Source organism: Necator americanus, chromosome IV, assembly GCF_031761385.1.
Source record: "Necator americanus strain Aroian chromosome IV, whole genome shotgun sequence".
In the NCBI taxonomy this organism is placed as follows: domain Eukaryota; kingdom Metazoa; phylum Nematoda; class Chromadorea; order Rhabditida; family Ancylostomatidae; genus Necator; species Necator americanus.
The window spans coordinates 15,184,330-15,210,254 of record NC_087374.1 but is presented as its reverse complement, the minus strand read 5'-3'; the positions used below and the strand labels follow the sequence as shown (position 1 = coordinate 15,210,254).

Here is a 25,925-nt window from a genome sequence, read left to right as displayed (position 1 = left end):
TATTGGAGTCTTTTTGCACACTTATTTGGCCTTCGTATGATCCATAAACGTGCTAAAGAAGACACCAAGTGTTGGATATTTTTGTTGGCACAGGGTTCTTATTCTTGACAGGGCCAGTCAGAATAAGATCTTTGTAGCAACAAAAATATCCAGCATCGAAACTATCTCATATTTTCTGTTCTAAACCTATTTTTACAAATTTACATCCTTCTGGATAGTCACGGAATTCCGAGTGATTTTGTTTTCTAAAACTTTCTTGATTGTTCTCTGGAGGATAGTATTTCGAGCTATTAAAAGACGAGCAAACGCGTTTTATCATCTGAAAGCATCCTATGATTATAAATATACATTTCGTTATGTTTCAAAATGATGCGGAACAGCAGAAATTATAGAAAACCATATACAAGTGTTGAGGACTCCTTTTTTCTTGTTTTGTGCTGTGCTATTTGTGCTTCTCAAACGTCTCTGAAAAAAATGAATTCCACTAATCCTTCCTTAATATGTTTTTTAAAAAGGAATTTTAATACTGCTGGCGCAGTTAAGAACGTGATTTCCGTAGATGTTCAGAGGAACTAAGTAACTTTGAACATCTACAAAATGGACAGCTAAGTATAGGTTCTTCTTAGCACTTGCCTTCTACGATTCTGGCTCATTGAGTAGGCTCCTTTCACAGCTGATAACGAGGCTGTTTTCGTGTAATTAGAGCGAGAGAAGGCCGTGATCTGTTTCCGGGAATAATTACAGGAAATGCTGTTCAGACTTGCTGTCGCTTAGCGTTTGTCGCGTCCAACCATTGAAGGACAAGCAAAAAATGCCTTGTCGATCCGCAACAACTTATGTGTACTCACTGCAACTGCACTAAGTAACTTTAATGAATAATGACGTGCGACGTCTCTGAATTCATACATTATTAACGTACAATCATTCCCGCTGCTTGCTCTAGCTAAGTGGTGCAAAGCTACGGCTTTAGAAGCTGTCGCATGTCATTGACTTTCTTGCTTCCTTGAACAAAAAACTACAGTGGTCAGGAATCAACTGGGTGTTTTTTTTGAACATTTCTTTCCCTGCCAAGAGTACTTCCTTTCCATAGTATGCCTCTAGGCATTTTGATTCAGTCACAATCCATAAACCTATAAGGTGGTCTGGAATAATAGGTCGTCCCTGTTCCTAACGGGATTTGTAGAATCGCGTGGATGCACATCGTCTGCAATCGAACGCGGCGATATCTCGGCATTCTTTAATCACCGGAAGTCATCCATCCGACCGTTCGCGTTTCCATCCACGTCTGCTTGGTGGGCGGGATTATCAACCTCAAAGTCGCGTAATCTATCTGGTCTTTTTTCACAACGTTTTGTTCGTTTTGTTCGTTTCTAATGTTCTTGCAACTGCAGATTCTCAGAGCGGATTTCAATGTACTTTCTTGACGTTTTCGTTTTAATTTCCTGTGTAATTTCAACTTCTTTCTCATTTAATCCTCTTTCCCATTGTATCATATTACCGATCTTGGATTCGAATTTACGAGATCCACTCAATAGGGTGTGTTGCCACTAGTTTTACGAATATTATTTTTATAGTCTGAACTTTCAGCTGACTACTGTATTTCGAAGATTTTTCAAATCTTGTTTTCACGTTTTTTATAATCTAGATTACGAAAGTAAAGTTACTGCACTGCAATGGGGAACGCACAAACTCGCACGGAGACGTCACACCGTAAAAAACGACTCAGACGACAACGACGTTTGTCAGAGCCAGGGATTGAATACAATGACAGCAAGGCTAGCATCATTTTTCCCGACATTTTCAATTATTTCTAGGTGTTATTCACTGTATATTGTGTCTCTTGATAATTTCCATCAATATCATCTTTATTATCGGTTCGCACCTAGAAAAGAATGTTCTGACAAAATGTGCGAAGGAAAGAGGGAGAGAGAAGGTCTTCATTGTTCATGAAAACAGGTCGCGGGTCAGTGGCCCTACAATACTGAAAGCCGTGGAGTTTTGTAGAATGACTCTGCATACAAACTTAGTAGATCCGCTAGTCAAATTGAGTCATAACCAGCACGCCGATAAAAGTTAAGAAGAGACAGTTACGACTCGGACAATGCACAAATTTTAGTAAAGCAAACGTGAAGTTGCAAATACTGGGGAAATCTGTGTTTATAACGATCGGACGTGCATAAGGAAATTACATTGATAGAGGAAATGGACGGGATGACCTTCTCTATAAAAATTGTCTGAAGACAAGAAACACAGGAACGAGCCACAAATGATTTGCGCAATTTTCTTAGCGTTCTTGACGGAGCGGCAATGCTTGTTTTTCCTGCGATTATAGGCGAACTTAGGCAGCATAAGCAAAATAACTATGCAAGTAGAGAAGAATAAAAGGGGTCTCCGCAGCAACTTATTTGTCTTCCCTCGTATCACACACAATCTCATCGAAGTGCCGCAATATTGTGTGAATGCGAGCTGTGCTTTTTTTCACTGGTATTGGTGTCGAGCCGTACGTGGGCGGGTTGGGGTGCGAACTTTTATTTATTGCATGTCGCAGAAGGAACTACGAGTAATAATGAGCTTGTTGCGCACTATCTATGATTGTTTAGTGTTGTCCGGAACTTATCGTCATAGCTACCATAGTCGGAGCCGGTGCTCCGATCCCCTTCACTTTTATACGGTTGGCGGAGGGACCCCTTTACTTTTCGACAGTTGGTGAAGAGATAATCACTTGAGCTGCACCCTGCGAGTTGGACCCCCTTCACCTGAGGAGGGTCCGGCTCCTCCCCATCGCGGCTATGTTGCCACCCCGCACCGTCCAGCTCGACCGGCACTACGCTGCCTGCAATCAGCTGACGGGAGCGATTACGGGCCAAGAGCGATCCTCAAGTGTAATAGTGTTTGATATAAATGATGAAAGATGAACTGTTGGTCGTTAATCAACCTCATTGAAAATAGCCAGTGTTTGACAGTTAAGAATCGGTTGAGGTTTATGAACGCATATTCGGGCTATGCAATGAGTTGCGAGAAACACTCGATATCAGTGTTTTTATCCTTTCAAACAAGTTTGGTGAGAATTTTATCAACCTCGCGCGGAACTCGGTCTGTAAGATTCGATTTTTTTTTTGCTCGTTTCTTTCAATAGAAACTTTTTCCCGTAAAGCTACGAAATTCATGAGTCTACAAAGACTTTGCCTCATCCTTCCCCGTAGACATTTATTGTTGTAATGGACTACATACAAACATTCGATACACCGGCTCGCAAGTTTTCTTTTGTATGGGCCGCAGACGTGGTCATTAAATTTTATCTTTTGAGTTGAAGTCCAACCTGCTGGCACGTTCGGAAGGGATTGATCAGCTGCAAATACTTTAGAATTTCTCCTATATCACTTCTGTCCACTTACTAATTCGTTTACTAACTACAACTACGAATGCAAAACTGAACAAATCAAATAACAACTACAATTTCAGAAATACAAGTTGAAATACACCTTATCTCGACTTCAAAAAGTGCAACTATAAACGAAACGGTCACAATTCCAGCTACGACCTTGCAAAATGAAGTGCTCAATGTCTGGAGCGACAACACCAATCTCGTCTACACCCCTTATTCAAATTAATGGCATAGAAAACACAGAAGGTGCGGAGGATTTTCTGAAGAACAAGAGCAATAGTGTGGTTCGTTTATGATCTACTTCAACAACCTCTTTTCAACAATTTTTCTGCAGTTTCACCTGTTACATAAATACTTTGAGATCAAGGGCAGGTGGTCCCGAAGTGATAACCTTTCTCGTTATCCAGCGCGGATTTCTCGACATCTTACAGACTTGGGACTTTCCTAAAATGTTTGCTGTCCCACGATTGGGACTCCATTGACTTTGCTGACCGTCTGCTTCTCCACCTTCATCCTATCGTATCGACAAATGCATCTGCATAACAGTTCCTGTGATAGAGTGGTGATCTACTGAACAGTAGATCTGCCTCTGGAACTACCTATTGTTGCTACAGCCGGACTCCCACGCGCCATCCCGGTGCACGACCGACGCTTCCACGACCGAACGGGTGATAACCAATGAGGTTCATTCTCATTTATGAGGTCTCAGCAGCATATTCAAGTAAAACTAATAGATAGGCTGCTGAGAAACCGGCGCATACACGAAGGTCCAAGGTGTGGAACGAACTGCAAGGCTGTTTCTCACGCCGTTTTTCAGGACGATTAGGGAGAGCTGGGCGTGTTCGCAGGGTTACTCGTGATCTAGATCCTTAAAGGCATCACCCCACGAATCTGGAGTGGAATGGATTTCCGGTGGCCAAAGACTATACGGGGTCGTACATTGTCGAAACGGATGTAAATTAGGAAGGAATGAGCGGATGGGATCCCGCTCATTCCTTCCTAATCGCCGTAAAAAAACGGCCCGGAAGATGCGGCGCGAGCACAAGGGTGGCGCGCTCGAATAGAAGTCGTTGTGGAAAACGTCCTGGAACGCTCGGAGTTAGAAGTCTTTAGAATATAGTCATATTAGTAGGTTGTAGTCTTTAGAAATCGTAAATCTATACCACTCCAGACTCGTGGTATGCTGCCTTAATATATGATGTTTATTTTTATCAGTCTGATGCTGATCTTCGAATTACTATAAGTTAGCTGGAATTATAAACAATAGAAGCAGAATCATCAAAATCAACTTTGGAGTTCTAATATCGTATTTTCGAACAAATAAACCGTGAAATTCAGTACCAGTGTTTAATCAAGATATTATTCTTACTTCCAAGGTAGAGCAGAAACCCTGCTAGTAATAACTGTCATGCTTCTCTAAAATGAAATCTCTGGAAGATGTTACGTAGTTTATCCATGCTATACAACTCATTCATACCGAGAGAAGGAGAATCCACAAAAACTGTGGAAGTTCGAAGTCAGCCGGACTGGTAAATCAGGCTGGTATACAAATAAGTGATTAAGCAAAGTGAATTGACGATAGTGGGATCAATTCAGGAAAAGGCAGGGTTTATGGTGTAGATTACGGGTGTGAGTGTGCTCGCGATCATTGCCCCCAAGTCGGTTAGAAACGGCGTAGAACGTGGCCTTGGTGTCCTTTTCTCCCACGACGCACAGCCGCACTCCCACGCGCCATCCCGGTGCACGACCGACGCTTCCACGACCGAACGGGTGATCCACTATCGTCAATTTTGCGCTATACTGGATCTAAACCAGATTAAAGCTAACTAACATTTAAGCAGCTGTGCTTTACACGTCTGCGCTATTTTTAAAAGCGAGCATAGGAAAATAGCATCGGAGAAAGTAGTAAAAATACGAAGGCATAAAATATACGAGCGTATTGCTGTCGTTGTAACCATGGAGGAGAGGACGTTCTCAACGTTCTCGAACTTTTTTCTCGTTGGTCCTATTTTACGACGCCAATTTTGCCAATTTAACGATGCTGGACTCGCCTCATTGGGTTCTTATGGATGACAGGTTGTGTTTTCTCCAAGACGAACATGTGGAACACGGAACGCCCTCCTCACCATTCACCGCCTCATTCGGTTGGTGCTTCGAGTCGATCTGCCAGCAATGTTGTGTTGTCCATCTGAATTAATGTCAGTTTACGTTAGTACCTGTGGAAACTAAATCGAAGGCGTTGTTCCTGCTGTTCATTAAGTCTTTGAGAGGAGCTGCTGAATTGAAGTGACGTCTTCTCTCTGCGATTCAAACATCTGCTGCTTTGCCAGCCATCCTATTCACACATATTTCCTTTTTTCGTCCTCTTTTCCACACTTCCTAGAAAACCATCCTGTCTGAGACAGCTTCTCACCACCGGAACTTGTGTGCGCTGAAGAAATGCCGAGTTAATGAGTCTGCCTTTCTTTCTCGGATTAATAGTGCTCCTTTGGATTACTGTGTTTAAAGGCAGCGTTTGCAGAAGTTTTCGTTTTACTTTCGGTGAAGCCCGGAACGTAGCCTTTAAATGAAAGTTACTATGCCTATCTGAGGATTTTCAGACAGCCTTCTGGAGTCAGAATTTTTAATTTCAAGCTTTTTTCTAACAGTAGATGGATTTCGGCACGTGTACAGGTTCCAAATATCAGTGCGAAAATGCCGAGAATCACTCAATCCACGCCTGAGATGTAGATCGCGTGGATTGCACCGCACTATTTAGTCTATCCATTGAAACAATTATTTTCACCCGCAAATGGAACGAAAGGGGGTAAATTAGACTTTTTTATTTGCAAAAGTGCAAAAAGTGGCTTTGTCGAACAATTCCATTACTGACCAACTTTTCATTTCGTATACTGCGCTGATGTAGAGAGCTGGTTTCAGTCTTGTTCTGCTCGGATTTCTGGATTTATAAGTGGTGTTTCGTGTCTCTAATTCTATATTTCCGACCAACGCCTTTAACACTAACCAGTGCTATAATAACATCGAAGCAGTGTTGGCAGCATCATTTGTTTTCTCGAGCACTGTCTTCAGTGTCTGTCTTTGCCTCAACACGCGTCCCACAGAAATTTTTGAGTCGTCTAAGGTTATCCAATAAGTGCGAAGAACATGAAAACATGCTATGCTCTGAAAGTGACTCAGTTTCAGATAACTTAGTTTCCAAATTATTTTCTTTTTTCTAAAAGGCCAAAGTTAACTGAAATAGACCCCTAATATTACTTGTACGTATCGCTTATTCACTGGATTCCAAGTTTTCCACCAGGAGTTTGTGAAATAATTACTTACTCACTCTTTCGAATGGTGGATGCGGGTGGCAAAAGAGAGGGCGTTAATTTTTGAGCTGAATGCGACGTTTCCTTTAGGCGCTTATAAAAGAATCAAAATCTAATATTTTAAACTATTTGAACGATCCAAGAGAATAAGCAGAAGGAAATGATCGTGCCGATTACAACGGCGACTTTCTTGTGCCTTAAGTGAGGAATGTATTGAGAGGATGAGGAAGAGCAGAAGAAATCAACTCTATCGGAATCCTCCTGGCTTACAAAGGAGATACTGCTTGCGCTGTAGATTTATCATTGCAGAACTTACCGCCTACAACCACCACCTATCTAACAACTGTCTCTCTACGTAGGATGCAATTTTTGGGCTCGAGCGGCACGACAAGTATGTCAGCAAGGTGAGCGTTATCAGTAGCTTTTCAGTCAACGACAACTGACATTCCTTAAGTGCAGGTCGCCATTCAATTTAGCCTAAAGCCTCAGAGAACTGGATTTTGTTAATAATTTGGAAGTACTGTAATCCGATTTTGTTGTGAGGAATTCATGAGGGGTATTTTTGCATGCGACGCTGGAATGAGCAGACCTTAATTAACTACAGCAATAAGGACAATATGTGGATATCCGACTAAAGAAATCCAATTAATAATAATTGTTGACCTTTGTAGCCTAATTAACATAAGGGGAAACGCACAAGGGATCAATCTAAGCAAAGCGATGCAGAGGCTCATTGAACGACGTACTGTAGCGACTCGCTATTAGTGAACTGGTCGCAATCTAGTCGGGAATCCATACAATAATGGTAGTGTGACTGATCTTTCTTTATGAACAAATATTTTCAAGATGTAATTGAGGAGCAAAGAGGTAAATTGTTACTCTGCTATTTTTCGCCTTGTTCCAGAAGCCTTGACGATGCACGTAGTCTCGCCGATCTGCACATGAAGCCACTTTCACGAGCAAAAAGCCATTCACCGCTGAAACAAATGCGAACCTATTCGTACAGATCACTGAGCAGTGAAGAGAACGCTTTGGATAAAACGGTTAGCTATCTTCTCCTTGTTCCCTAACTCCTGCATTGCTTCTTAGTACTCTCGGTGATCTCCGCACGTTTCACAGGTAGCACGTCATGACTGTAGTGGTAGTGGATGAATCTTAGTCGCAGCTCTCTACCTCAGCTGGCATTCTGACATCTCACCACGAGCTCCTCCATTATTTATTGCTGATACTCTGGCGTGAAGGCTGACTCGCGCTCTAAGTCACACATGGAATAGTGGCAGGATTATTTAAAGGCGGCGATGTTGGAATCTCTACACGAAAAATAGGATTGTTGGGTGGCTCACGAGAATGAGTGTGACCATGCGCAATTCCTGCCAATTGTCGTGAAAAAAAAAGTGCGTGGAAAATGGCCTTGTCGATCGAAGTTCCCCAAGAGGCAGCGAAGAGTGGACAACAAATGGGCCACCGACATTGTCTCTTCCGCTCGCTGGAACGCATGTGGTGACACGTTGTTGTTAGTTGCGTAAGAAAATCGACAGGGCTGTTTCAGATGCCGTTTTTCGGGGCGTTCTAGGGGTATTTGAGCGTGATCGCGCTTATACTCGTAATCTTCATCTCCAACCCTTTTCAGGTTGGAACATCCTAACATCGTATTTTATGGTACAAGAAACAGCGTTCTCTTAAATCTCCCATGTTGATTTCTATCAGCAGTGGGTAGGGTTCGAGGCGCACACAATTTGCGAGTGCCACAGCGAAAATGCAAAACAGCTCATAAATCCAGGAAGACGCATCAGGCACCGAATTTCAGTCTTCTCGGAACTCTTTATGTGACAGAAGAAACGAAAGCTAGGAGTTCATCACTCGTACGGGTGCGAAGGCTTGATTTGTACGATAATCTCATCATCATCGCTAATCCACTCCAAGCGCCTTCAATTTCGCACGAGCATAGAACTTGTTCGTTGAGTAAACACAAGTACAAACCACTTCTCAAATCCTATTTACTCTTGAGGGGAATCCACATCAAAAAATACTCTCGAGTTCAGCTGTTTTCCAATCACTCAAACCTCTGGATAGAATAAGCTAAGATTCGGAACTCGAAAGAAAATATTTTGCTTGTTGTTGGTGGAGATTAGTGCTGTAGATAGTCTATAAATTAAGCGTAGATGATGTGTTGAATTGGCCTGAAAAGTGGTGTTAATGACGAGACATCACTCAGGAATGCCAATAAAATAGGGTTCTAGGATAAATCGTGTCAGAATTTTGATTAAAAAAAATCTGAACCTCTCTGACTGGTCATCTTTGAGTGCTAGTGAACTACAAGGATAAGTTGCGTTTTAATTGGTGAGAAGAATGAGCAATTTCGCTAGTGATTATGTTATCAATCGAGGTGATGGCCCTCGCTATCTCGTGGTTCTGAGGTTGATAGTCAGTGGATGCTTCAGAAGGAGCTTTGAGTAACTTCACAATATCCCTACAGCAATCACAATGTCTACAGATCTTTGTTATTTTCCTGGATTTTTCAGTGTAAATTACAAATTATAATCATAAAGTTTAGGCACTATTTGAACCTTATTCTTTTTTCAGGCTTGCGATCTGATCAAAAGTTCATGGCATGAAGCTACGCGGAAAGCGAACGCTACGGGGAGACATTTCGGCTACTTTGTCTTTCAATGTATTTTCCAAAAAGATCCTACATTAAAGACTATATTTGGCTTGAAACCGGTACGTTATTCTCAGTTGTTCAATCTCTCCAAAAGAATCAAAAAAGTTGATATTGAAGATGCGGAGCTCCTCAACCAACTTTTTTATTCCGAGAGAGGGATAAGGCAGAGAGAGACTTTTTTTTTCAAAATTTCCTTAACATTTTTAGTCTAAAAAGCTGTTTCCATAGTTTTGACGCACTACCTAGGATACGAATGACCACATTAGTACGTAATAACCGCTCGCCATACAAGTCAAGTACGTCAAGTCATCCTAACAAAATTTGTGAGTGAGCGAAGTTCAAGTTATTTTCTCCGTTGGTTCCACTTTTCGAGGGACGCACCTCACCTCCCTCTCCCACATGATTGTTGCCAAAGCTCGGGTGTCTGTATCTCTCAAACACCGCTCTTCTTGATCGATATCTTATCATCCTCATATTTGCAGCACGAAGATATTTCCGATCTTCCGGACGATCACGAATGCATTAGACATACGAAGATTTTCACCAACATTATCCATTTGGCGGCGAAAAATGTGGACGAATTAGAGCCGCAAGTTGCGCCAGCCATATTCAAATATGGGGAACGTCATTACAGCACAAAAGCGGTAGGTCAAATATTCCTCTGGAAGTCGGAAAGAAATAAAATAGAGGTAATATATCCGCGAGTTCTTCTAAATTCTCTGCGCTATAACCTGTGCGGCATACAGGCTGCTGCACATGTGCGCTCTGCATCCAGCGGAAAAATTCGCAATCGCTGGGATGCGTTCGGACCTCTGTTTCCTTCCTCCGTCGCTTTCGCCGATGCAATACCGCACAGGACAATTTATGACCGCAGTATACCCCTTCCTTTTTCCAGAATGGTCATATGACAGAGGAGAACGTACGAATGGTCTGTGCGCAGGTTGTTTGCACTGTAGTTGATCTGTTGGGTGATGAAGCTCAAGCGCAACATGTGGAAGCATGGATTGAAATGATGAGGTAGGTGAATTCAGCTCACTTTGTGGTTTGGAAAAAACTCAAGAATAAATCGGAAATAGGTCACAAGAGTTAGGGAGAGAGGACCATGGAGAGAGAGCAACAGGAAGGGAGAGCATCAGAGGTGGTGAGGGCACCACAGAGAGAAGGATAGAAGAGAAGTGGGAATGAACAGCTAAAATGAATTCCGAAATGAGACCTTGAAGAAGTGGTTACAACTAAGAAAAACTAGAAACCTTTATTTATTAGTTATCATGTTTGACATTCATTTGGTGTGTGTGTGTGTGTCTGTCCGTCTGTCCGTCTGTCTGTCTGTCTGTCTGTCTGTCTGTCTGTCTGCCTGTCTGTCCGTCTGTCCGTCTGTCTGTCTGTCTGCCTGTCTGTCTGTCTGTCTGTCTGTCTGTCTGCCTGTCTGTCCGTCTGTCCGTCTGTCTGTCTGTCTGCCTGTCTGTCTGTCTGTCCGTCTGTCTGTCTGTCTGTCTGTCTGTCCGTCTGTCTGTCTGTCTGTCTGTCTGTCTGTCTGTCTGTCTGTCTGTCTGTCTGTCCGTCTGTCTGTCTGTCTGTCTGTCTGTCTGTCTGTCTGTCTGTCTGTCTGTCTGTCTGTCTGTCTGTCTGTCTGTCTGTCTGTCTGTCTGTCTGTCTGTCTGTCTGTCTGTCTGTCTGTCTGTCCGTCTGTCTGTCTGTCTGCCTGTCTGTCTGTCTGTCTGTCTGTCTGTCTGTCTGTCTGTCTGTCTGTCTGTCTGTCTGTCTGTCTGTCTGTCTGTCTGTCTGTCTGTCTGTCTGTCTGTCTGTCTGTCTGTCTGTCTGTCTGTCTGTCTGTCTGTCTGTCTGTCTGTCTGTCTGTCTGTCTGTCTGTCTGTCTGTCTGTCTGTCTGTCTGTCTGTCTGTCTGTCTGTCTGTCCGTCTGTCTGTCTGTCTGTCTGTCTGTCTGTCTGTCTGTCTGTCTGTCTGTCTGTCTGTCTGTCTGTCTGTCTGTCTGTCTGTCTGTCTGTCTGTCTGTCTGTCTGTCTGTCTGTCTGTCTGTCTGTCTGTCTGTCTGTCTGTCTGTCTGTCTGTCTGTCTGTCCGTCTGTCTGTCTGTCTGTCTGTCTGTCTGTCTGTCTGTCTGTCTGTCTGTCTGTCTGTCTGTCTGTCTGTCTGTCTGTCTGTCTGTCTGTCTGTCTGTCTGTCTGTCTGTCTGTCTGTCTGTCTGTCTGTCTGTCTGTCTGTCTGTCTGTCTGTCTGTCTGTCTGTCTGTCTGTCTGTCTGTCTGTCTGTCTGTCTGTCTGTCTGTCTGTCTGTCTGTCTGTCTGTCTGTCTGTCTGTCTGTCTGTCTGTCTGTCTGTCTGTCTGTCTGTCTGTCTGTCTGTCTGTCTGTCTGTCTGTCTGTCTGTCTGTCTGTCTGTCTGTCTGTCTGTCTGTCTGTCTGTCTGTCCGTCTGTCCGTCTGTCTGTCTGTCTGTCTGTCTGTCCGTCTGTCTGTCTGTCTGTCTGTCTGTCTGTCTGTCTGTCCGTCTGTCTGTCTGTCTGTCTGTCTGTCTGTCTGTCTGTCTGTCTGTCTGTCTGTCTGTCTGTCTGTCTGTCTGTCTGTCTGTCTGTCTGTCTGTCTGTCTGTCTGTCTGTCTGTCTGTCTGTCTGTCTGTCTGTCTGTCTGTCTGTCTGTCTGTCTGTCTGTCTGTCTGTCCGTCTGTCTGTCTGTCTGTCTGTCTGTCTGTCTGTCTGTCTGTCTGTCTGTCTGTCTGTCTGTCTGTCTGTCTGTCTGTCTGTCTGTCTGTCTGTCTGTCTGTCTGTCTGTCTGTCTGTCTGTCTGTCTGTCTGTCTGTCTGTCTGTCTGTCTGTCTGTCTGTCTGTCTGTCTGTCTGTCTGTCTGTCTGTCTGTCTGTCTGTCTGTCTGTCTGTCTGTCTGTCTGTCTGTCTGTCTGTCTGTCTGTCTGTCTGTCTGTCTGTCTGTCTGTCTGTCTGTCTGTCTGTCTGTCTGTCTGTCTGTCTGTCTGTCTGTCTGTCTGTCTGTCTGTCTGTCTGTCTGTCTGTCTGTCTGTCTGTCTGTCTGTCTGTCTGTCTGTCTGTCTGTCTGTCTGTCTGTCTGTCTGTCTGTCTGTCTGTCTGTCTGTCTGTCTGTCTGTCTGTCTGTCTGTCTGTCTGTCTGTCTGTCTGTCTGTCTGTCTGTCTGTCTGTCTGTCTGTCTGTCTGTCTGTCTGTCTGTCTGTCTGTCTGTCTGTCTGTCTGTCTGTCTGTCTGTCTGTCTGTCTGTCTGTCTGTCTGTCTGTCTGTCTGTCTGTCTGTCTGTCTGTCTGTCTGTCTGTCTGTCTGTCTGTCTGTCTGTCTGTCTGTCTGTCTGTCTGTCTGTCTGTCTGTCTGTCTGTCTGTCTGTCTGTCTGTCTGTCTGTCTGTCTGTCTGTCTGTCTGTCTGTCTGTCTGTCTGTCTGTCTGTCTGTCTGTCTGTCTGTCTGTCTGTCTGTCTGTCTGTCTGTCTGTCTGTCTGTCTGTCTGTCTGTCTGTCTGTCTGTCTGTCTGTCTGTCTGTCTGTCTGTCTGTCTGTCTGTCTGTCTGTCTGTCTGTCTGTCTGTCTGTCTGTCTGTCTGTCTGTCTGTCTGTCTGTCTGTCTGTCTGTCTGTCTGTCTGTCTGTCTGTCTGTCTGTCTGTCTGTCTGTCTGTCTGTCTGTCTGTCTGTCTGTCTGTCTGTCTGTCTGTCTGTCTGTCTGTCTGTCTGTCTGTCTGTCTGTCTGTCTGTCTGTCTGTCTGTCTGTCTGTCTGTCTGTCTGTCTGTCTGTCTGTCTGTCTGTCTGTCTGTCTGTCTGTCTGTCTGTCTGTCTGTCTGTCTGTCTGTCTGTCTGTCTGTCTGTCTGTCTGTCTGTCTGTCTGTCTGTCTGTCTGTCTGTCTGTCTGTCTGTCTGTCTGTCTGTCTGTCTGTCTGTCTGTCTGTCTGTCTGTCTGTCTGTCTGTCTGTCTGTCTGTCTGTCTGTCTGTCTGTCTGTCTGTCTGTCTGTCTGTCTGTCTGTCTGTCTGTCTGTCTGTCTGTCTGTCTGTCTGTCTGTCTGTCTGTCTGTCTGTCTGTCTGTCTGTCTGTCAGTCAGTCAGTCAGTCAGTCAGTCAGTCAGTCAGTCAGTCAGTCAGTCAGTCAGTCAGTCAGTCAGTCAGTCAGTCAGTCAGTCAGTCAGTCAGTCAGTCAGTCACGAAAACACTCCATATTCATGAAAACTTTGCACCGGTGAGGTGTCGAAGCATCCCGATGCACCTGATAGGCAAGCACTCCACCATTGTCCAAAATTATGTAAGAGTTAATGTTGGCTTTGATAAGGCAAATTAGTTTCTCTCATATGTTAGTGAGGATAAATAAACTTTTATGTGAATGTATACTTACAGATTTGTAAACTATCATGCTATATATTAACGAGCTTATTCTGTCACGTGTGTGTATGTATGTATGTATGTATGTATGTATGTATGTATGTATGTATGTATGTATGTATGTATGTATGTATGTATGTATGTATGTATGTATGTATGTATGTATGTATGTATGTATGTATGTATGTATGTATGTGTGTGTGTGTGTGTGTGTGTGTGTGTGTGTGTGTGTGTCTCAGTCAACAAATTCCAAAAAGAGAGGGAGACGGATACCATGGCGTCGGTTTGGTGCGCTGGAGCCTCAACGCGGTAAAATTGAGTGAGACGGGTCCACAGCGACGAATTCCTGCTCCGGGCCAGACAGCTGTAAAATGGGGTGGGACGGGTCCTACGGGGTCGCAATGGCGCGCTGATGCCAGAACGCTCTTGAGTGGGGAGAGACGGGTTCCACTGAGTCGGACTGCTGTGCGGGAGCCCCAAGAGTCCGGCTTTAGCCGGACATTCAGGCTGGTGTGCAAATAATCTTTGTTAGACCTACGTTTCAGCAACTGCGCCCTTATCGGAAATAGGCAGTCACGTAACCTGTTAAGTATTGAATTGCATAAATAATTAATTAGTAGCTAACTAACATTGATCTGAATGATTAACTAAGTGCTTTTTGGGTTTGGTGGATGGCATTCTTGCTTCTGCGGCAGTAGTATCCCACCTTGATCACTTTGACCACTATTGTTCCTCGAACAGATCACGGCGGGCACCTGTAATCTTTACATTTATCCCGATTGCGTGTTAGAGTCGTCGGTTTCTTCTTTCAAGGACATAAAGAGCATCGAAATTTTCTTTGAAGGACTTTGTGAAGAAGTCTGACCATCGGATCGGAGGTCTTCCTGTAGTGTGCTTAATATAGCATAGATCCTAGTCGCTCATGGCTCTGGCCCAATGGTTGTCGTTGAAGCGCATCACGTGTACGGCCTACCTTATTTTCCTTTCCTTGACAAATGCACTGGCGACTCTAATTTTCGATCGCTGACGCAGGATAAAACTCCGAATCTCGTCCCTGTTTTGCGTGAGGAGGTATACTTCTAGCATCACTCTTTTGATGCAACGTTCAATGACTCTCACCGCATTTTCTATGTGCCTATGAAGTATCCAGGTTTCTGATGCTCAGGTTAAAGCAGGATGCATTGTGTTGAAAAGGTGAGCACGGAGTTTCTGGTCTCCTTCACTACATTCTTGATGCTCCTATAAGCTCCCCAAGCTGTTCGTCTCCTCCCACCAAGGTCGAGATCAGGTCGTTCTTCATGCTTATTTCTTTCCGATCCAGCTAAACGTAACTGGCGCATTCGAATACCTCCGATCCGTTGAGCATAATGAGATCCATCCGTTTCACATGAGCATCTTCCTTTGCAGATTCAACTGAAGACCATCCACATGTTTCGTCGAACTCGGTCGGCATTCGTTCACTTGACTGTTACTGTTAATAATGTTAATGTACTGATAATACCACTGTTGACTGGTATTATCAGAACGTTTTCATCAGCAAGGCGTAGATGGTGTAACTGCCAACAATCAGTTATCACTCCCATTTCGCGCCATTCCAGCTTTCGCATTCCGTTCTCGAGAGTGGACGCGAATATTTAGGTGAGATTGATCACATTATCTAACTTATTTCCTCGCGTCGTTGATGATATTCTTGTAGAATGGCGAAATTCTGCTCGTGAAATTACTGTACAACCCTCGGAGTAGCTTTGTGTACTGAGCAAAGACACCTTGATTGTTAAAGGGTTCCATGACCGATTCCGTCTCAACTGAGTCAAAGTCCTTCTTTACGACGACAGAGGTGAGAAATAACGGCATCTGATACTCTCGCGATACCTAGAAGAGTTTCGAAACACTGCGAGGGTGGTCAGTCGTGTTGAATCAATTTAGAAACCGTGCTTGTCGCTTAGTTGTCCTTCGTCTAACACATTTTCAATCATGTTAAAGACCACTCATGTGAAGAGCTTGTAGATGACTGATAGTAACCAGAATTTTACCATAGTTGTCGATGTCATGTAGGTCTTCCTTCTTATACAAGTGCACGGACTTGCTGGTCTTCAACTGTTTAGGAACCATTCGTTCCAACAGGTAACGTGTAAGGAGTCTCGCCCGTGTATTGGTAAGAACTGGCGCAACATTATTCAGATGTTCAAATCTTATCCTGTCGGGCCGGGTACCGTACGATTTCTTATCGACATGATAGCAATTCGTATTTCGTACGGGAGAACCTCTTGAATGACATGTCCGTCTTCCCTCAAATATGACGAGATAAGCGGACCTTGCTGTCAAAGAAATCAGAGTAGAAGTGGATGATTTTCTCCCTTCTCCTTTTCGATGTGATGGTTGTTCCACCTGGGTTCCGGAGAGCACTCATCTTCGTCTTTCGATTGGCAAATTCTCGACGGGCATAGCGAATGCGCTTTTCCGGCTCTGTGGCTTCAGCCAACACTTCTGCTCTTCTCTCTTCGAGGTCTTCTTTTATCGTCTCACCGCAAAGCCTTGTGAGCTCGGACTTGAGTTCTTGATTGCTCGTGCTGCTCCACGTTTGCGTATTAGCTCAAGAGTTTCCGGAGACAGGCGTCTTGTCCTGGTTTCAAAACTTTGAGCCATATTCGTGCAGTCATGAAGATATTCAACGAGCTGATCGTGTTCCTTGTCGATGATGTCCTTTGCGGAATCATCCCAGGATCACTATAGGCTATCGTACAGGCAACATATCAGTTAACGATTGTTTTAGAACTTTGCTCATATGAATTTCGCGGCTTTCTCTTCTCTCCAAGTAGACGGAAATCTTCCCTGTAGGAGAATAAACTGTGCAACGAACTGCGTGTTCTGGAACTGTGTGCTCCCATGGGTGGTCTTAGTCGTCATGATAAACTCGAAAGGACTTTCCCCTGTTCGTTCCATTTTCGGCCGTAGGACCCGATGTGAAGTTTCTCAAGCGTACTTTGACCGCATCCAATGCAAGAGTACGAACATTAAAAGTACAAATTGTCGTCCTAGTCTTTTTCCGTTTCGGTAGCATAGATGACTCCTGCAACGGTTCCTCACTGGCGTTACCGTACCAGACCTTAATTTGGAGTCAGAGGACTTTTTCGTGCTGCTGTAAAATGCATGTAATTTTGAAACTCATATTGCGAATCCCTAGTCGAACGAGCTTCTGAGGGAGCATTATGTTGTTTCGGACTGGAGCTGAAGCTGGAGTGCAGCTTATTTGTTGGAGGCGATTTGGAGCAGCCTTCCCCATAAGCAGAGGAACGGGGAGTCCGTCCCCTGAATCTACCCGCACAGGGTCGCTTTTGGTTCGTGACTAGCCCCATATCCACCCCTGAGGACGCGCCATGTAGCCTCGCGAATAACCGGATATGATCCCTCTAGTGAGGGGAATCCGCGGTATTATTACATTATATTGAAACATCCTCTTATCCGAACAGAAAAAAGCAGCTGTGCTCCGCATTTTTGTACTGTCACAAATTTCGACACTGATTAAAGGCAGCATACCACGAATTTGGGGTGGTACGGGTTTCAGGTGAAGTATCCGTATACGGGATCGTAGATTATGGAGACCGGGGTGGTTCCGCTCATTTCTTCTTGAATCACTGCAAACAGCCAGCCCCTGAATGCTATTTTGTACGATGCCTTCTATTGCAGCGCCCCACCCTTGCACGCGTAACGTCCCTTACTTCCTATCGGGGCAGATCGCATTGATTTTCGACGAATGGCAGGGCGGAGGCGGCGCAAGGGGTAAAGCGTTGCAATAGAAATCCGTACCATCCCAGATTCGTGGTATGCTGCCTTTAACTGAAAGAGTGATCTGTGAACAAGTATGTTGTTCTCCTTCCGTTCAATCGTTTTGAACAGCAGGAGAACAAAATTATTTTTAGAGACATAACCAGGGAAGAAAAAAAAAAGAATAATTATGGAAGACTTATCCAGTGCACTTGACCTGGCTTATGTGCAGGCTGTAAGCTTTTACTTGTGGTCATACCGCTAACCCAGAAGCGTATTATAATCCATACAAACAATGGAAGGGGCTAAAAGTTAAAAAGATGGGTTGTTGCGCCTCTTCTGATTTATTTATTTCTTTCCCTCATTCTCCAATCTTTTATCAGCACCACTAATGGTAAGAGGAGAGTGGTCCAAACTAAATGAGATAGAAGCAATCAAATAGTAAGGATAAGTAAAAGGACAAGTATGTGAATAAAAACAAAGAATTGTTGAAATCAAGGCTCATGTGCTAAAGTCATGAATTACTATTTGACTTTGCACCATAGGTTTATTGACAGCAATTATTTTCAGATACCTGGGTCGAAAGTTGCTCGACGGTTACGAATACGCCAAACTCACCGCAAAACATCGTATCAGCATCAATCGCCACGACCATCATCTCTTTTTGAAATTGTGAAATTAGTGCGTCCGAACTATTGATCTCGGAAAGTTCAACCTTATCACATCATGGCCAATCAGCTGGTAATTGCGGCTGTATTGCAAAATTAATTTCTGCGATATTTTCGTTGTTATTAATTTAAAAACCTGAAGTTCTGAACCATATTTGAGGCATTCATCGGCTACCTGCACATAACGGCACACTACATTTTTCGAATACCTCATTTCTTTGTGAATTCTAATAAAATTGTAGTTAAACAGTATTCACTTACGTAACTTCTCAAAATATTCTCAAAAAGGTGTGTCCTGTCTGTCCGCATTTCCTGCCGATACGCTTTCTTTCGCCGATTCGCTTATAGGATAGGAAATAAGTTCTGCTCTGGCCGCTCTTCTGGATTAACCTTGTCTCTTAATCATTCAGCTCTGTGTAAAAATAATGTACATAATGTACACATTTATGCAGATGTTTGTAGGAATTTCTGTTTATCCTTTCATTTTATGTCTGTAGACAATCCGGCGGCGGGTGAAGAGACTCTCATATATCCTCGAGCATGTCCCGATCACTGTGACTCTTTTGGAGCACTTGATTGACTCCACATGCTGGTTTTTAATGCTCCTAGAGGTGATTGTTAGACTCTTTACTTTAAAAAGACTTCCCTTTTTTTTAGATATAGTGAATTACAATTGTATGCAGTTGCAAAGATAAATTCATGCGTAGTTTGATACCGATGCCCCCTTTCTCGTATTTTGTATTTGCACTCGTTTTATTTCCTCCTTGTGGATTCGTGGAGGCATACTAACGACTAGATAAGCGTCTCCTAAGGCGTATCTTTTGGATATGTGATTTCTTCAGGGGATTTTGCGGGAGTCTCTATACCGTTCACCGGGCCATCCCATCTCCTCTAGGATATATTTGGACGGACAACGATCTCTTATCACTGTAGAATGACTTCTTAGGACTATTCTACATTTACTGCTTCGACATTTCTCAGAGAGCTATTTCTTGTGTTAATCACGAATATAAGATTGTACATTTCGGTAATACTTACCGTAGAGAACGTACCACTTAGTAAACTTTCTCCAGGTGCATTAAATGTGGAATAGTGCCTAACTTCTCCTTTATCACTTTCTAGCATTTTTTCGAAGTTATCATCGCGTTCTTCTTTCTCATCTGTGTATTTATACAATTTATCTACAGAGCACTGTGATCCTTACTGTCGCGAAGAGTACGGAAGTGATTTTAAAATAACATTTAGATGACAGAAGTATTTGGAGAAACTGTATGATTGAAGAATAAAGTTGTTTATGTAATAACGTCTTTAAATGACATTAATCAATTATGGAAGAGAGAGAAACAACAATTGAATCATATGAAAATTATTAACTGATTCATATCATATCACAGAATTTTCGTGAAGCTGTGACTATTCTTCCATATTCGAATTCAATACTAATCCTCATTAGAACTCTGTTTTCTTTTCATTTGTTCTTCTGTAGTTGGTTGTAGATCCCATGTCGCATCGGAAAGATCCAATCAACACATGTTGAACGAATCTTGATCGATGAACGACCAAGCCATGATCGCAGGTCAAGGTTTAGTTGCGTATTACGCAAACATTTTGATTTTTTCTCTGAAGCTTGATTGCTCAAATGCTTCACCTAATAGATAGAGGTTTTAGATGGTGTGTTGATATTCGGGAAAATACTTCAGTACGAGAAATCGAAAACTAACGTTCTGAAAAATCCAATAGCTCATGTGATGCAGCCTAGTCAGGCTCTCCCTTAGTTTTCATAGAAGCAGTGAGAGAGACTCAGTGGAAACTAGGAATAATGCGGTTATTAGAGCAGAACACTAATTTTGACAACATTTTCCACTTCCAAATAAGAGGGAAACAACATTACGGTTATGAGAAATCGAAAGCAAACAAAGGTTTTACGATTAGAGGCGATACTCACAGGGTCCATTACCATACGCACGATAGTTCTTTAGTCTTTCTACTTTCTTATCTGCGCAGTCTTTCTTTTTCGTCCCTTCCTGAGATCGTAGACGCAGCGATTGCATCTCTGAACTGTATTCGACGCAGATTCATAGTTACTCGTTCTATTCGTTTTGTTAGTTACTGTTAATTACTTTCAGCTTTTTTAAAGTCATATTCACTTCAATTAGATTGCTGATTGACGAATTAGTAACTACTTCCATGGACAAGTTCCTTCTAATATCCCCTATTGGCTTTTCTTTTGTGCGATTTGAATGGAGTAGTGCGCAAAATTTGAATGAAATGTTTCGGACCGTTGCTGCTCAGCGGCATCTTGCATTATGTCGATTTTGCAGTTCTACTGCAACATCAAGATTCAGAGAGTTGATGCTTAATGATGATTGTAATCGAATTGCGAAAAAAAAGAAATCCTAACATTTCGCGAATGAAAGACGAATGATTGAAAGGAGTCTCAAGCATGAATATTCTCTTGCATAACTTGAGCAAAAATTTCTCTTCTTTGTACGGCTGATTAACCTCTTCTCCATCCAAACAAAAATCCTCAATATTAATTATAAATGGTTGAATTCTTAGCACGTCACGTTGTCACCGTTTTAGTTTCTCACAGTTTTTCTTCTACAGTTTAAAAATCAGACAAACAAAATCCTGTCGGTAAATTATAGCCCGATGAGGTGCATTTTTCGCATCCCTTCCGGTCTCCGCTATTTACACAGCCGTAGGAACGCACAGAGTTCAGCTGAGGTTGTCATAGACTACTCCCTACTTTTTCGTGGTCATCTTTTTAGTCGCCTACTTTTTTCCGAAGCGTATTTTCCTGGTTGCCTTGCGATCGGCTACAAACATACCAGCAAAGAGGAACCGGAAGAACTGAGAATCTTCCATCTCTCAGATGAGGTGTTAGAAATAGGTACCTTTTCCTTTTCAGGCACTATAACGTAAGTTTAAGCAAAGGTGACCAACTCGAGAACCGTTCAGAATTTTCTCTTTTAGAAGAAAAAACAATTTTACGAGTCCTCAGTATGGTTTCAAACGTTGCGCAGATAGCTATCGAAGTGTTAGAGAATTTTGCCGTTATTTTTGACTACTTAAGTATAATTATTAAGAAAAAATTATAGTTGATAATTATTCAAAGTTCAATTTGCAATTGATCGTAAGTTCGTCGGCGCCTAACGGTTGGTCTCTCGTGGCGCTTATCACTTCCGTCATTCGCGACAGATATTCTACGGAGTTTTTACTGATAAGCTGTAGTACTGCATGAATTTCGCTTGAATGCAGTCATAGCAGATACGCTTTGTAGTTTTTCACCGTCGAAATGTCTAAAATTTTCTGGAAATCGCGGAATTTGAGACAATATTGCTAGTAATTACGGAGATTCTTAATTATTAGATAATAGATTGAAAAAAAATGCAGTTCTGATAAGCTAACTTCATTTTTAGGAATTAGATCAAACAAATCTGTTTTATGTTAAAATGTATTCCCCTGTTTCCATCGTCCTTGTAGTCCCACGAATATCTCGCCCGAAAATAAAGGCCTGCGGCTAAAAAAGACGAATTTCTGGCCAAAAATTTTGTAAGAATGCGTGTGAATAATTGAAGAAGTCTGTGGCTCGATTTTTATATTTTTTGGCAGTGCTGACAACCAATGACAGTTATTGTTATTTCTCATCATGTTGAGATTCTCTTTCTTCCTTCCTTTCTGTTTCTTTTCCTGCTTCTTTCTCTGTCTTCGATTTCGATCCATGTAGTGCGAAATAATGCGAAACACCACAGTTTCGGCTAATTTCATGAGAAGGATTCTACCAAGCTATTAGCATTTTTTTACGCAGTGCTTCTTACATAATTTTCGTCCTTGTCAAACCTTCTGCACCACTGAGAATTGTCTATGCTTTGCTAAAATCGTAAGCAGATGGGAATTTTGGAAGTTTTTATTTGGAAATTTTGGAAGCTCCAAATACAAACAAATTGGATATTCTTATGAAAACTGCACAACAACAAATGAATTACAGTTCTCTTTTTTACTAATACAGAGGAATTGGATAATGTCTCTAGAGGACACATTTTTTTTTGATTTTAATGTACACATGTTCTCTAAGCGGAACCCTTTTAGTTATCTGAAACTATTGTAAAATGCAAAATAAAAGAACGAAATCGAAGAGATAAAAAAGAAACAAAGCTGTCAGGATAGGAACGGAAGTTCCGAACGGTTGAATAACCACCCTTATATTCGCTACAGTAAGAATTCGAGTCGATTCTAAGGCTGATATTGCCCACTTTGCGCTTCATAATTTATCGTATTCCCCATGTGTTGCTGTCGTCAGCTTGGTCCTCCCTTTCTTCTTTATGCACTCTGACATTGAAATGTTTTTCTTTCGATTTCAAAATTAAAATCAGGTTCAATGCAGAACGAAAACAGTTATTGAGACATTCTATTTTTGAAAATCTCTGTGTTAACCTTTCGTTCCAAAAGAGATGTCTTGACAACAAAATCAGATTTGATCACCTCGCTCCTTCTTCGAATTGACCGCTGTAAATCGTGCCACGACAACAGATGTTCGCTCTTTTTCTTCTTGAAATTCAAAGGAAAATTTACTTGATAAGGTGATAGGAATTGATACCATTTATTAACCATCCTTCAGCAGATTTCATCCTCCTCCCGCCTCCGGTCCCATGCTTTGTCGCACGCTTCTCCGAGAATTTCTGCGGCGAACACTAGACACAATCCTGGAGTGTATTCATTTCTTGAAGTAACAAGTTCATGAAACATCACTCCAAGAAGTATTATTTTCATATATTAATTACAGTATTTTTTAAAATTTGGCCTTACTTCACTGACCATTTTATCGAACATCGTATGCTTCCGGTTATTCAGGTACCTATTTATTTCTGCGGCCCTGCTCTTTGTCGAGCGTTATTCAACTAACTCTTTATTGTGTTTTAAATAGTGGGAGTGTTTTAAATATAAATAGTGTTTTAAATATAAAATAATCACTTACTACAATGTCAACAAATAATCTTTTAAAACAATCTAAATAACTAGTAATTTTTGTTCACTGATTCTTTAATAACTAAAATCCCAACTTTAGTAGTTTTGCGAATATTCCGAAAAGTAAAAAGCCACCTCTGTTAGGTGGGTGCGGCGCCTTCGACGACGCTTGGAGGTTCGCCAAAAGACACAACAAAAGAAACAAGAGACGCTTAGAGCTGCGACTGTATGGTTCGAAACCACTTGAGAGCCAACCAAGCCTTTCATCCATTCCAAGTCAATAAATAGGTACCAGACTTGTTGGGAGGATAAAAACACTTTTTGTGGTACATCGGCTCGCCCCAGAGGTATGTAGGGCTGCACAAGCGGTCATATACCTCAGACGCTTCTGAGTTGACGTCGTGTAGACACGTCCCCAGAGCGATTGTTCAACGGCGTACACTTTATCGCTGAACTTCTGTTATGTTCGCGACAGAAATGACACTATATGCACTTCTTTTCGCAGCTTATCGTTGCGCGGATGCAAATAAAAGAAAAATCGGAATGGAATCGTTGTCTTCACTGCCTCCTGGAGGAGGTGTTTCTTCCGATATCATGAGAATTGAGACAGACGACTAGGTCTAGCAAATGGGGTTTAATACAGTTTAATACATAATTTCAAGAAAGGCATTGAAATTTCAAAACACCCACTACCAATCCAAGAATCACCAGTCTCGGAGAGTTCTGATCAGCAAACGGTGCAACTCTTTAAATCAACAAGGGTGATGAACTGAGAGAGCGCTGGGTGGATTTTAACAATTGAAGAGCTGCTTCATCGGGTATTTCCATCACTGGTCCGCTTTGTTTTTATTTCACCACTCCTGCGTCCATATGGAGCTTCTTGTCGGATTAACCGAGACCTTTTGGATGCTCCTGAGATCTCTGGTTGCTAGATTTACAGGAATTGTTTCGCCTTCTCTACTTCTTGAAAGCTATGACTCTCGACACAATGTGCATGTGGAAGCAATCCAACACCGAGAATTTTGACATTTTTCAATTTCATATATTTCCTCCTCCCTCCGTTTTTGCAGATTATCCTCGAAAAGAATCGCGTATGCAGCTAATCTCGACAAGCATCAAACAAGTCAAAATCAGTTGAAACTTTTTGTTGATTACGAGTTCTTTTTCTCGTTTTTAAATTATGTGAATTTTTCTCCACTTGAGTACTTTTGTTTATTTACTTATTTGAAGACACCCATATTTGAGGCATAAAACAGAAACAAACATCATTCCGAAACATGTTCTCCCTAAAGATACATTGTCTCAAGTAAAACAGATTCGCTTTCTATTCACTTTGCTTGAGTGTCTTCTTTGATGATATGCGCTTTTCGATCCGTAAGACATTTAAAACACTTTAAAATGATGTGCAGAATATCGAAATAGCTTTTATAATAGCTCGATCCAAATCGCTCTATTTTACGGTGACCGCTACGTAGCCTGCATGTCTGTCACTTTTTTGATTTCTGGTTCCGTTCTTCCCTCAAGAAAGGTGAAGGGTGCTGGCATAGTTTTGGATGAGGTCTGGTAAGGGAGGCTAGCTTTCTTCCCGGGCTTTTCTACACTGGAGCAGTACGATTCGCCATGTCTTCTTTAAAAAAATGAACTCAGCGTAAGTCCATCTGCAAAAATCAAATGCAGAATTTACAGAAGAAAAACTAGTTGGTACTGTATAATTGTAATTCTCGATAAATGTATGTAACCTTTAAAGGGTCCCGATACAGTTTGCACTCGCAAAACTTCGCTTCTGAGTTTACGAGTGACAATATAACTCTTGCTCTCGCAAAAGTGATTAAATCCATTTCACGAGGTTTTTTTTCGTTAATCCCATAGGTGTTAAGAGAGGTATGGTTGGCTAAACTGATACCTCTCGCACTCCTGCGGTCTTTGCTTCCTAGATTTAAATGAATTTTCTTAGATGGAAAAATTTCCGAGATGCTGCTTTCAACTCTTACTTTCCAAAGCATTTTGCGTGAATGTCTGAAGTGCTGGAGAAAGCTGTAGATACCAATATTCGATTTATTTAGCAATATTCATAGGATATTACAGACGTATGGTGTGAAATGCAGATAGGTTAATTCAATGGTTACATGAGCCGTGTCCTCACTCCTGGGGATCAAGGGGATGACACTCGGGTAAAAAAATTTTGTTGAAGATTGAAACTGATACTGGTGGACAGTTAAATTTCGATTAGTTCATATGGCTCGTGTCTGATAGAAAGATATTGTCTTAATAATAAAAGGATAAAAGGACAAAGTGTCTGGCGTTAATTCATTCCGCTTGGGATGCGTCCCGCGTTCACTTCAATTCAGAACCGTTTGAGGTTTACGAACCTGTAACTGGCCTATATAAAGACTTGTGGGGGCTAACCGATCTATCAAGTCATTGTTTTCACCCTCCGAGACAAGTCTGGTGCCAATTTAATCGACCCCGGAGGGATGAAGGGTTCGGTGAGCACCAGGGCGGATTTGAACCTCCGATCGGTCGTGCAGGAAGCGGAACCTCTAACCGCTACACCACAGCGACCTTTTGTCTTAAAAACAATAATAATAATAATAATAATAGTAATAATAATAACGGTAATGGTGGTAAAACAATGAACATTAATAACGACAGATTTCAATGAATAATAGTAATAAGTTAACATTAAATAATTACAATAAGTGTTGATTTTTGTCTCCTTTTCTCAACTTTCGTATTCTTGGTGATTATTCCAATAGTATACAATTTAATTAAATAAAAAAAGTTACTGCAAATTCCTGTCAAGGGCTACTTCCACGAATTTATTTCAGGC

General features: G+C 42.2%; 2 protein-coding genes across 2 annotated transcripts; one reads left to right on the top strand and one right to left on the bottom strand.

Moving 5' to 3' along the window:
- Positions 1–1,673: 1,673 nt before the first annotated feature.
- On the top strand, positions 1,674–18,135 carry RB195_001346 (uncharacterized protein; the record flags this gene model as incomplete). The annotated part of the gene is made up of 8 exons (XM_013444579.2): positions 1,674–1,775; positions 3,535–3,669; positions 7,003–7,097; positions 7,598–7,736; positions 9,277–9,414; positions 9,838–9,999; positions 10,251–10,372; positions 18,030–18,135. The coding sequence occupies 8 exons, from the start codon at positions 1,674–1,676 to the stop codon at positions 18,133–18,135; spliced, it is 999 nt and encodes a 332-aa protein (XP_013300033.2).
- Positions 15,016–16,340, bottom strand: RB195_001347 (uncharacterized protein; the record flags this gene model as incomplete). The annotated part of the gene is made up of 3 exons (XM_064198093.1): positions 15,016–15,154; positions 15,427–15,566; positions 16,221–16,340. The coding sequence occupies 3 exons, from the start codon at positions 16,338–16,340 to the stop codon at positions 15,016–15,018; spliced, it is 399 nt and encodes a 132-aa protein (XP_064053974.1).
- Positions 18,136–25,925: the final 7,790 nt, after the last annotated feature.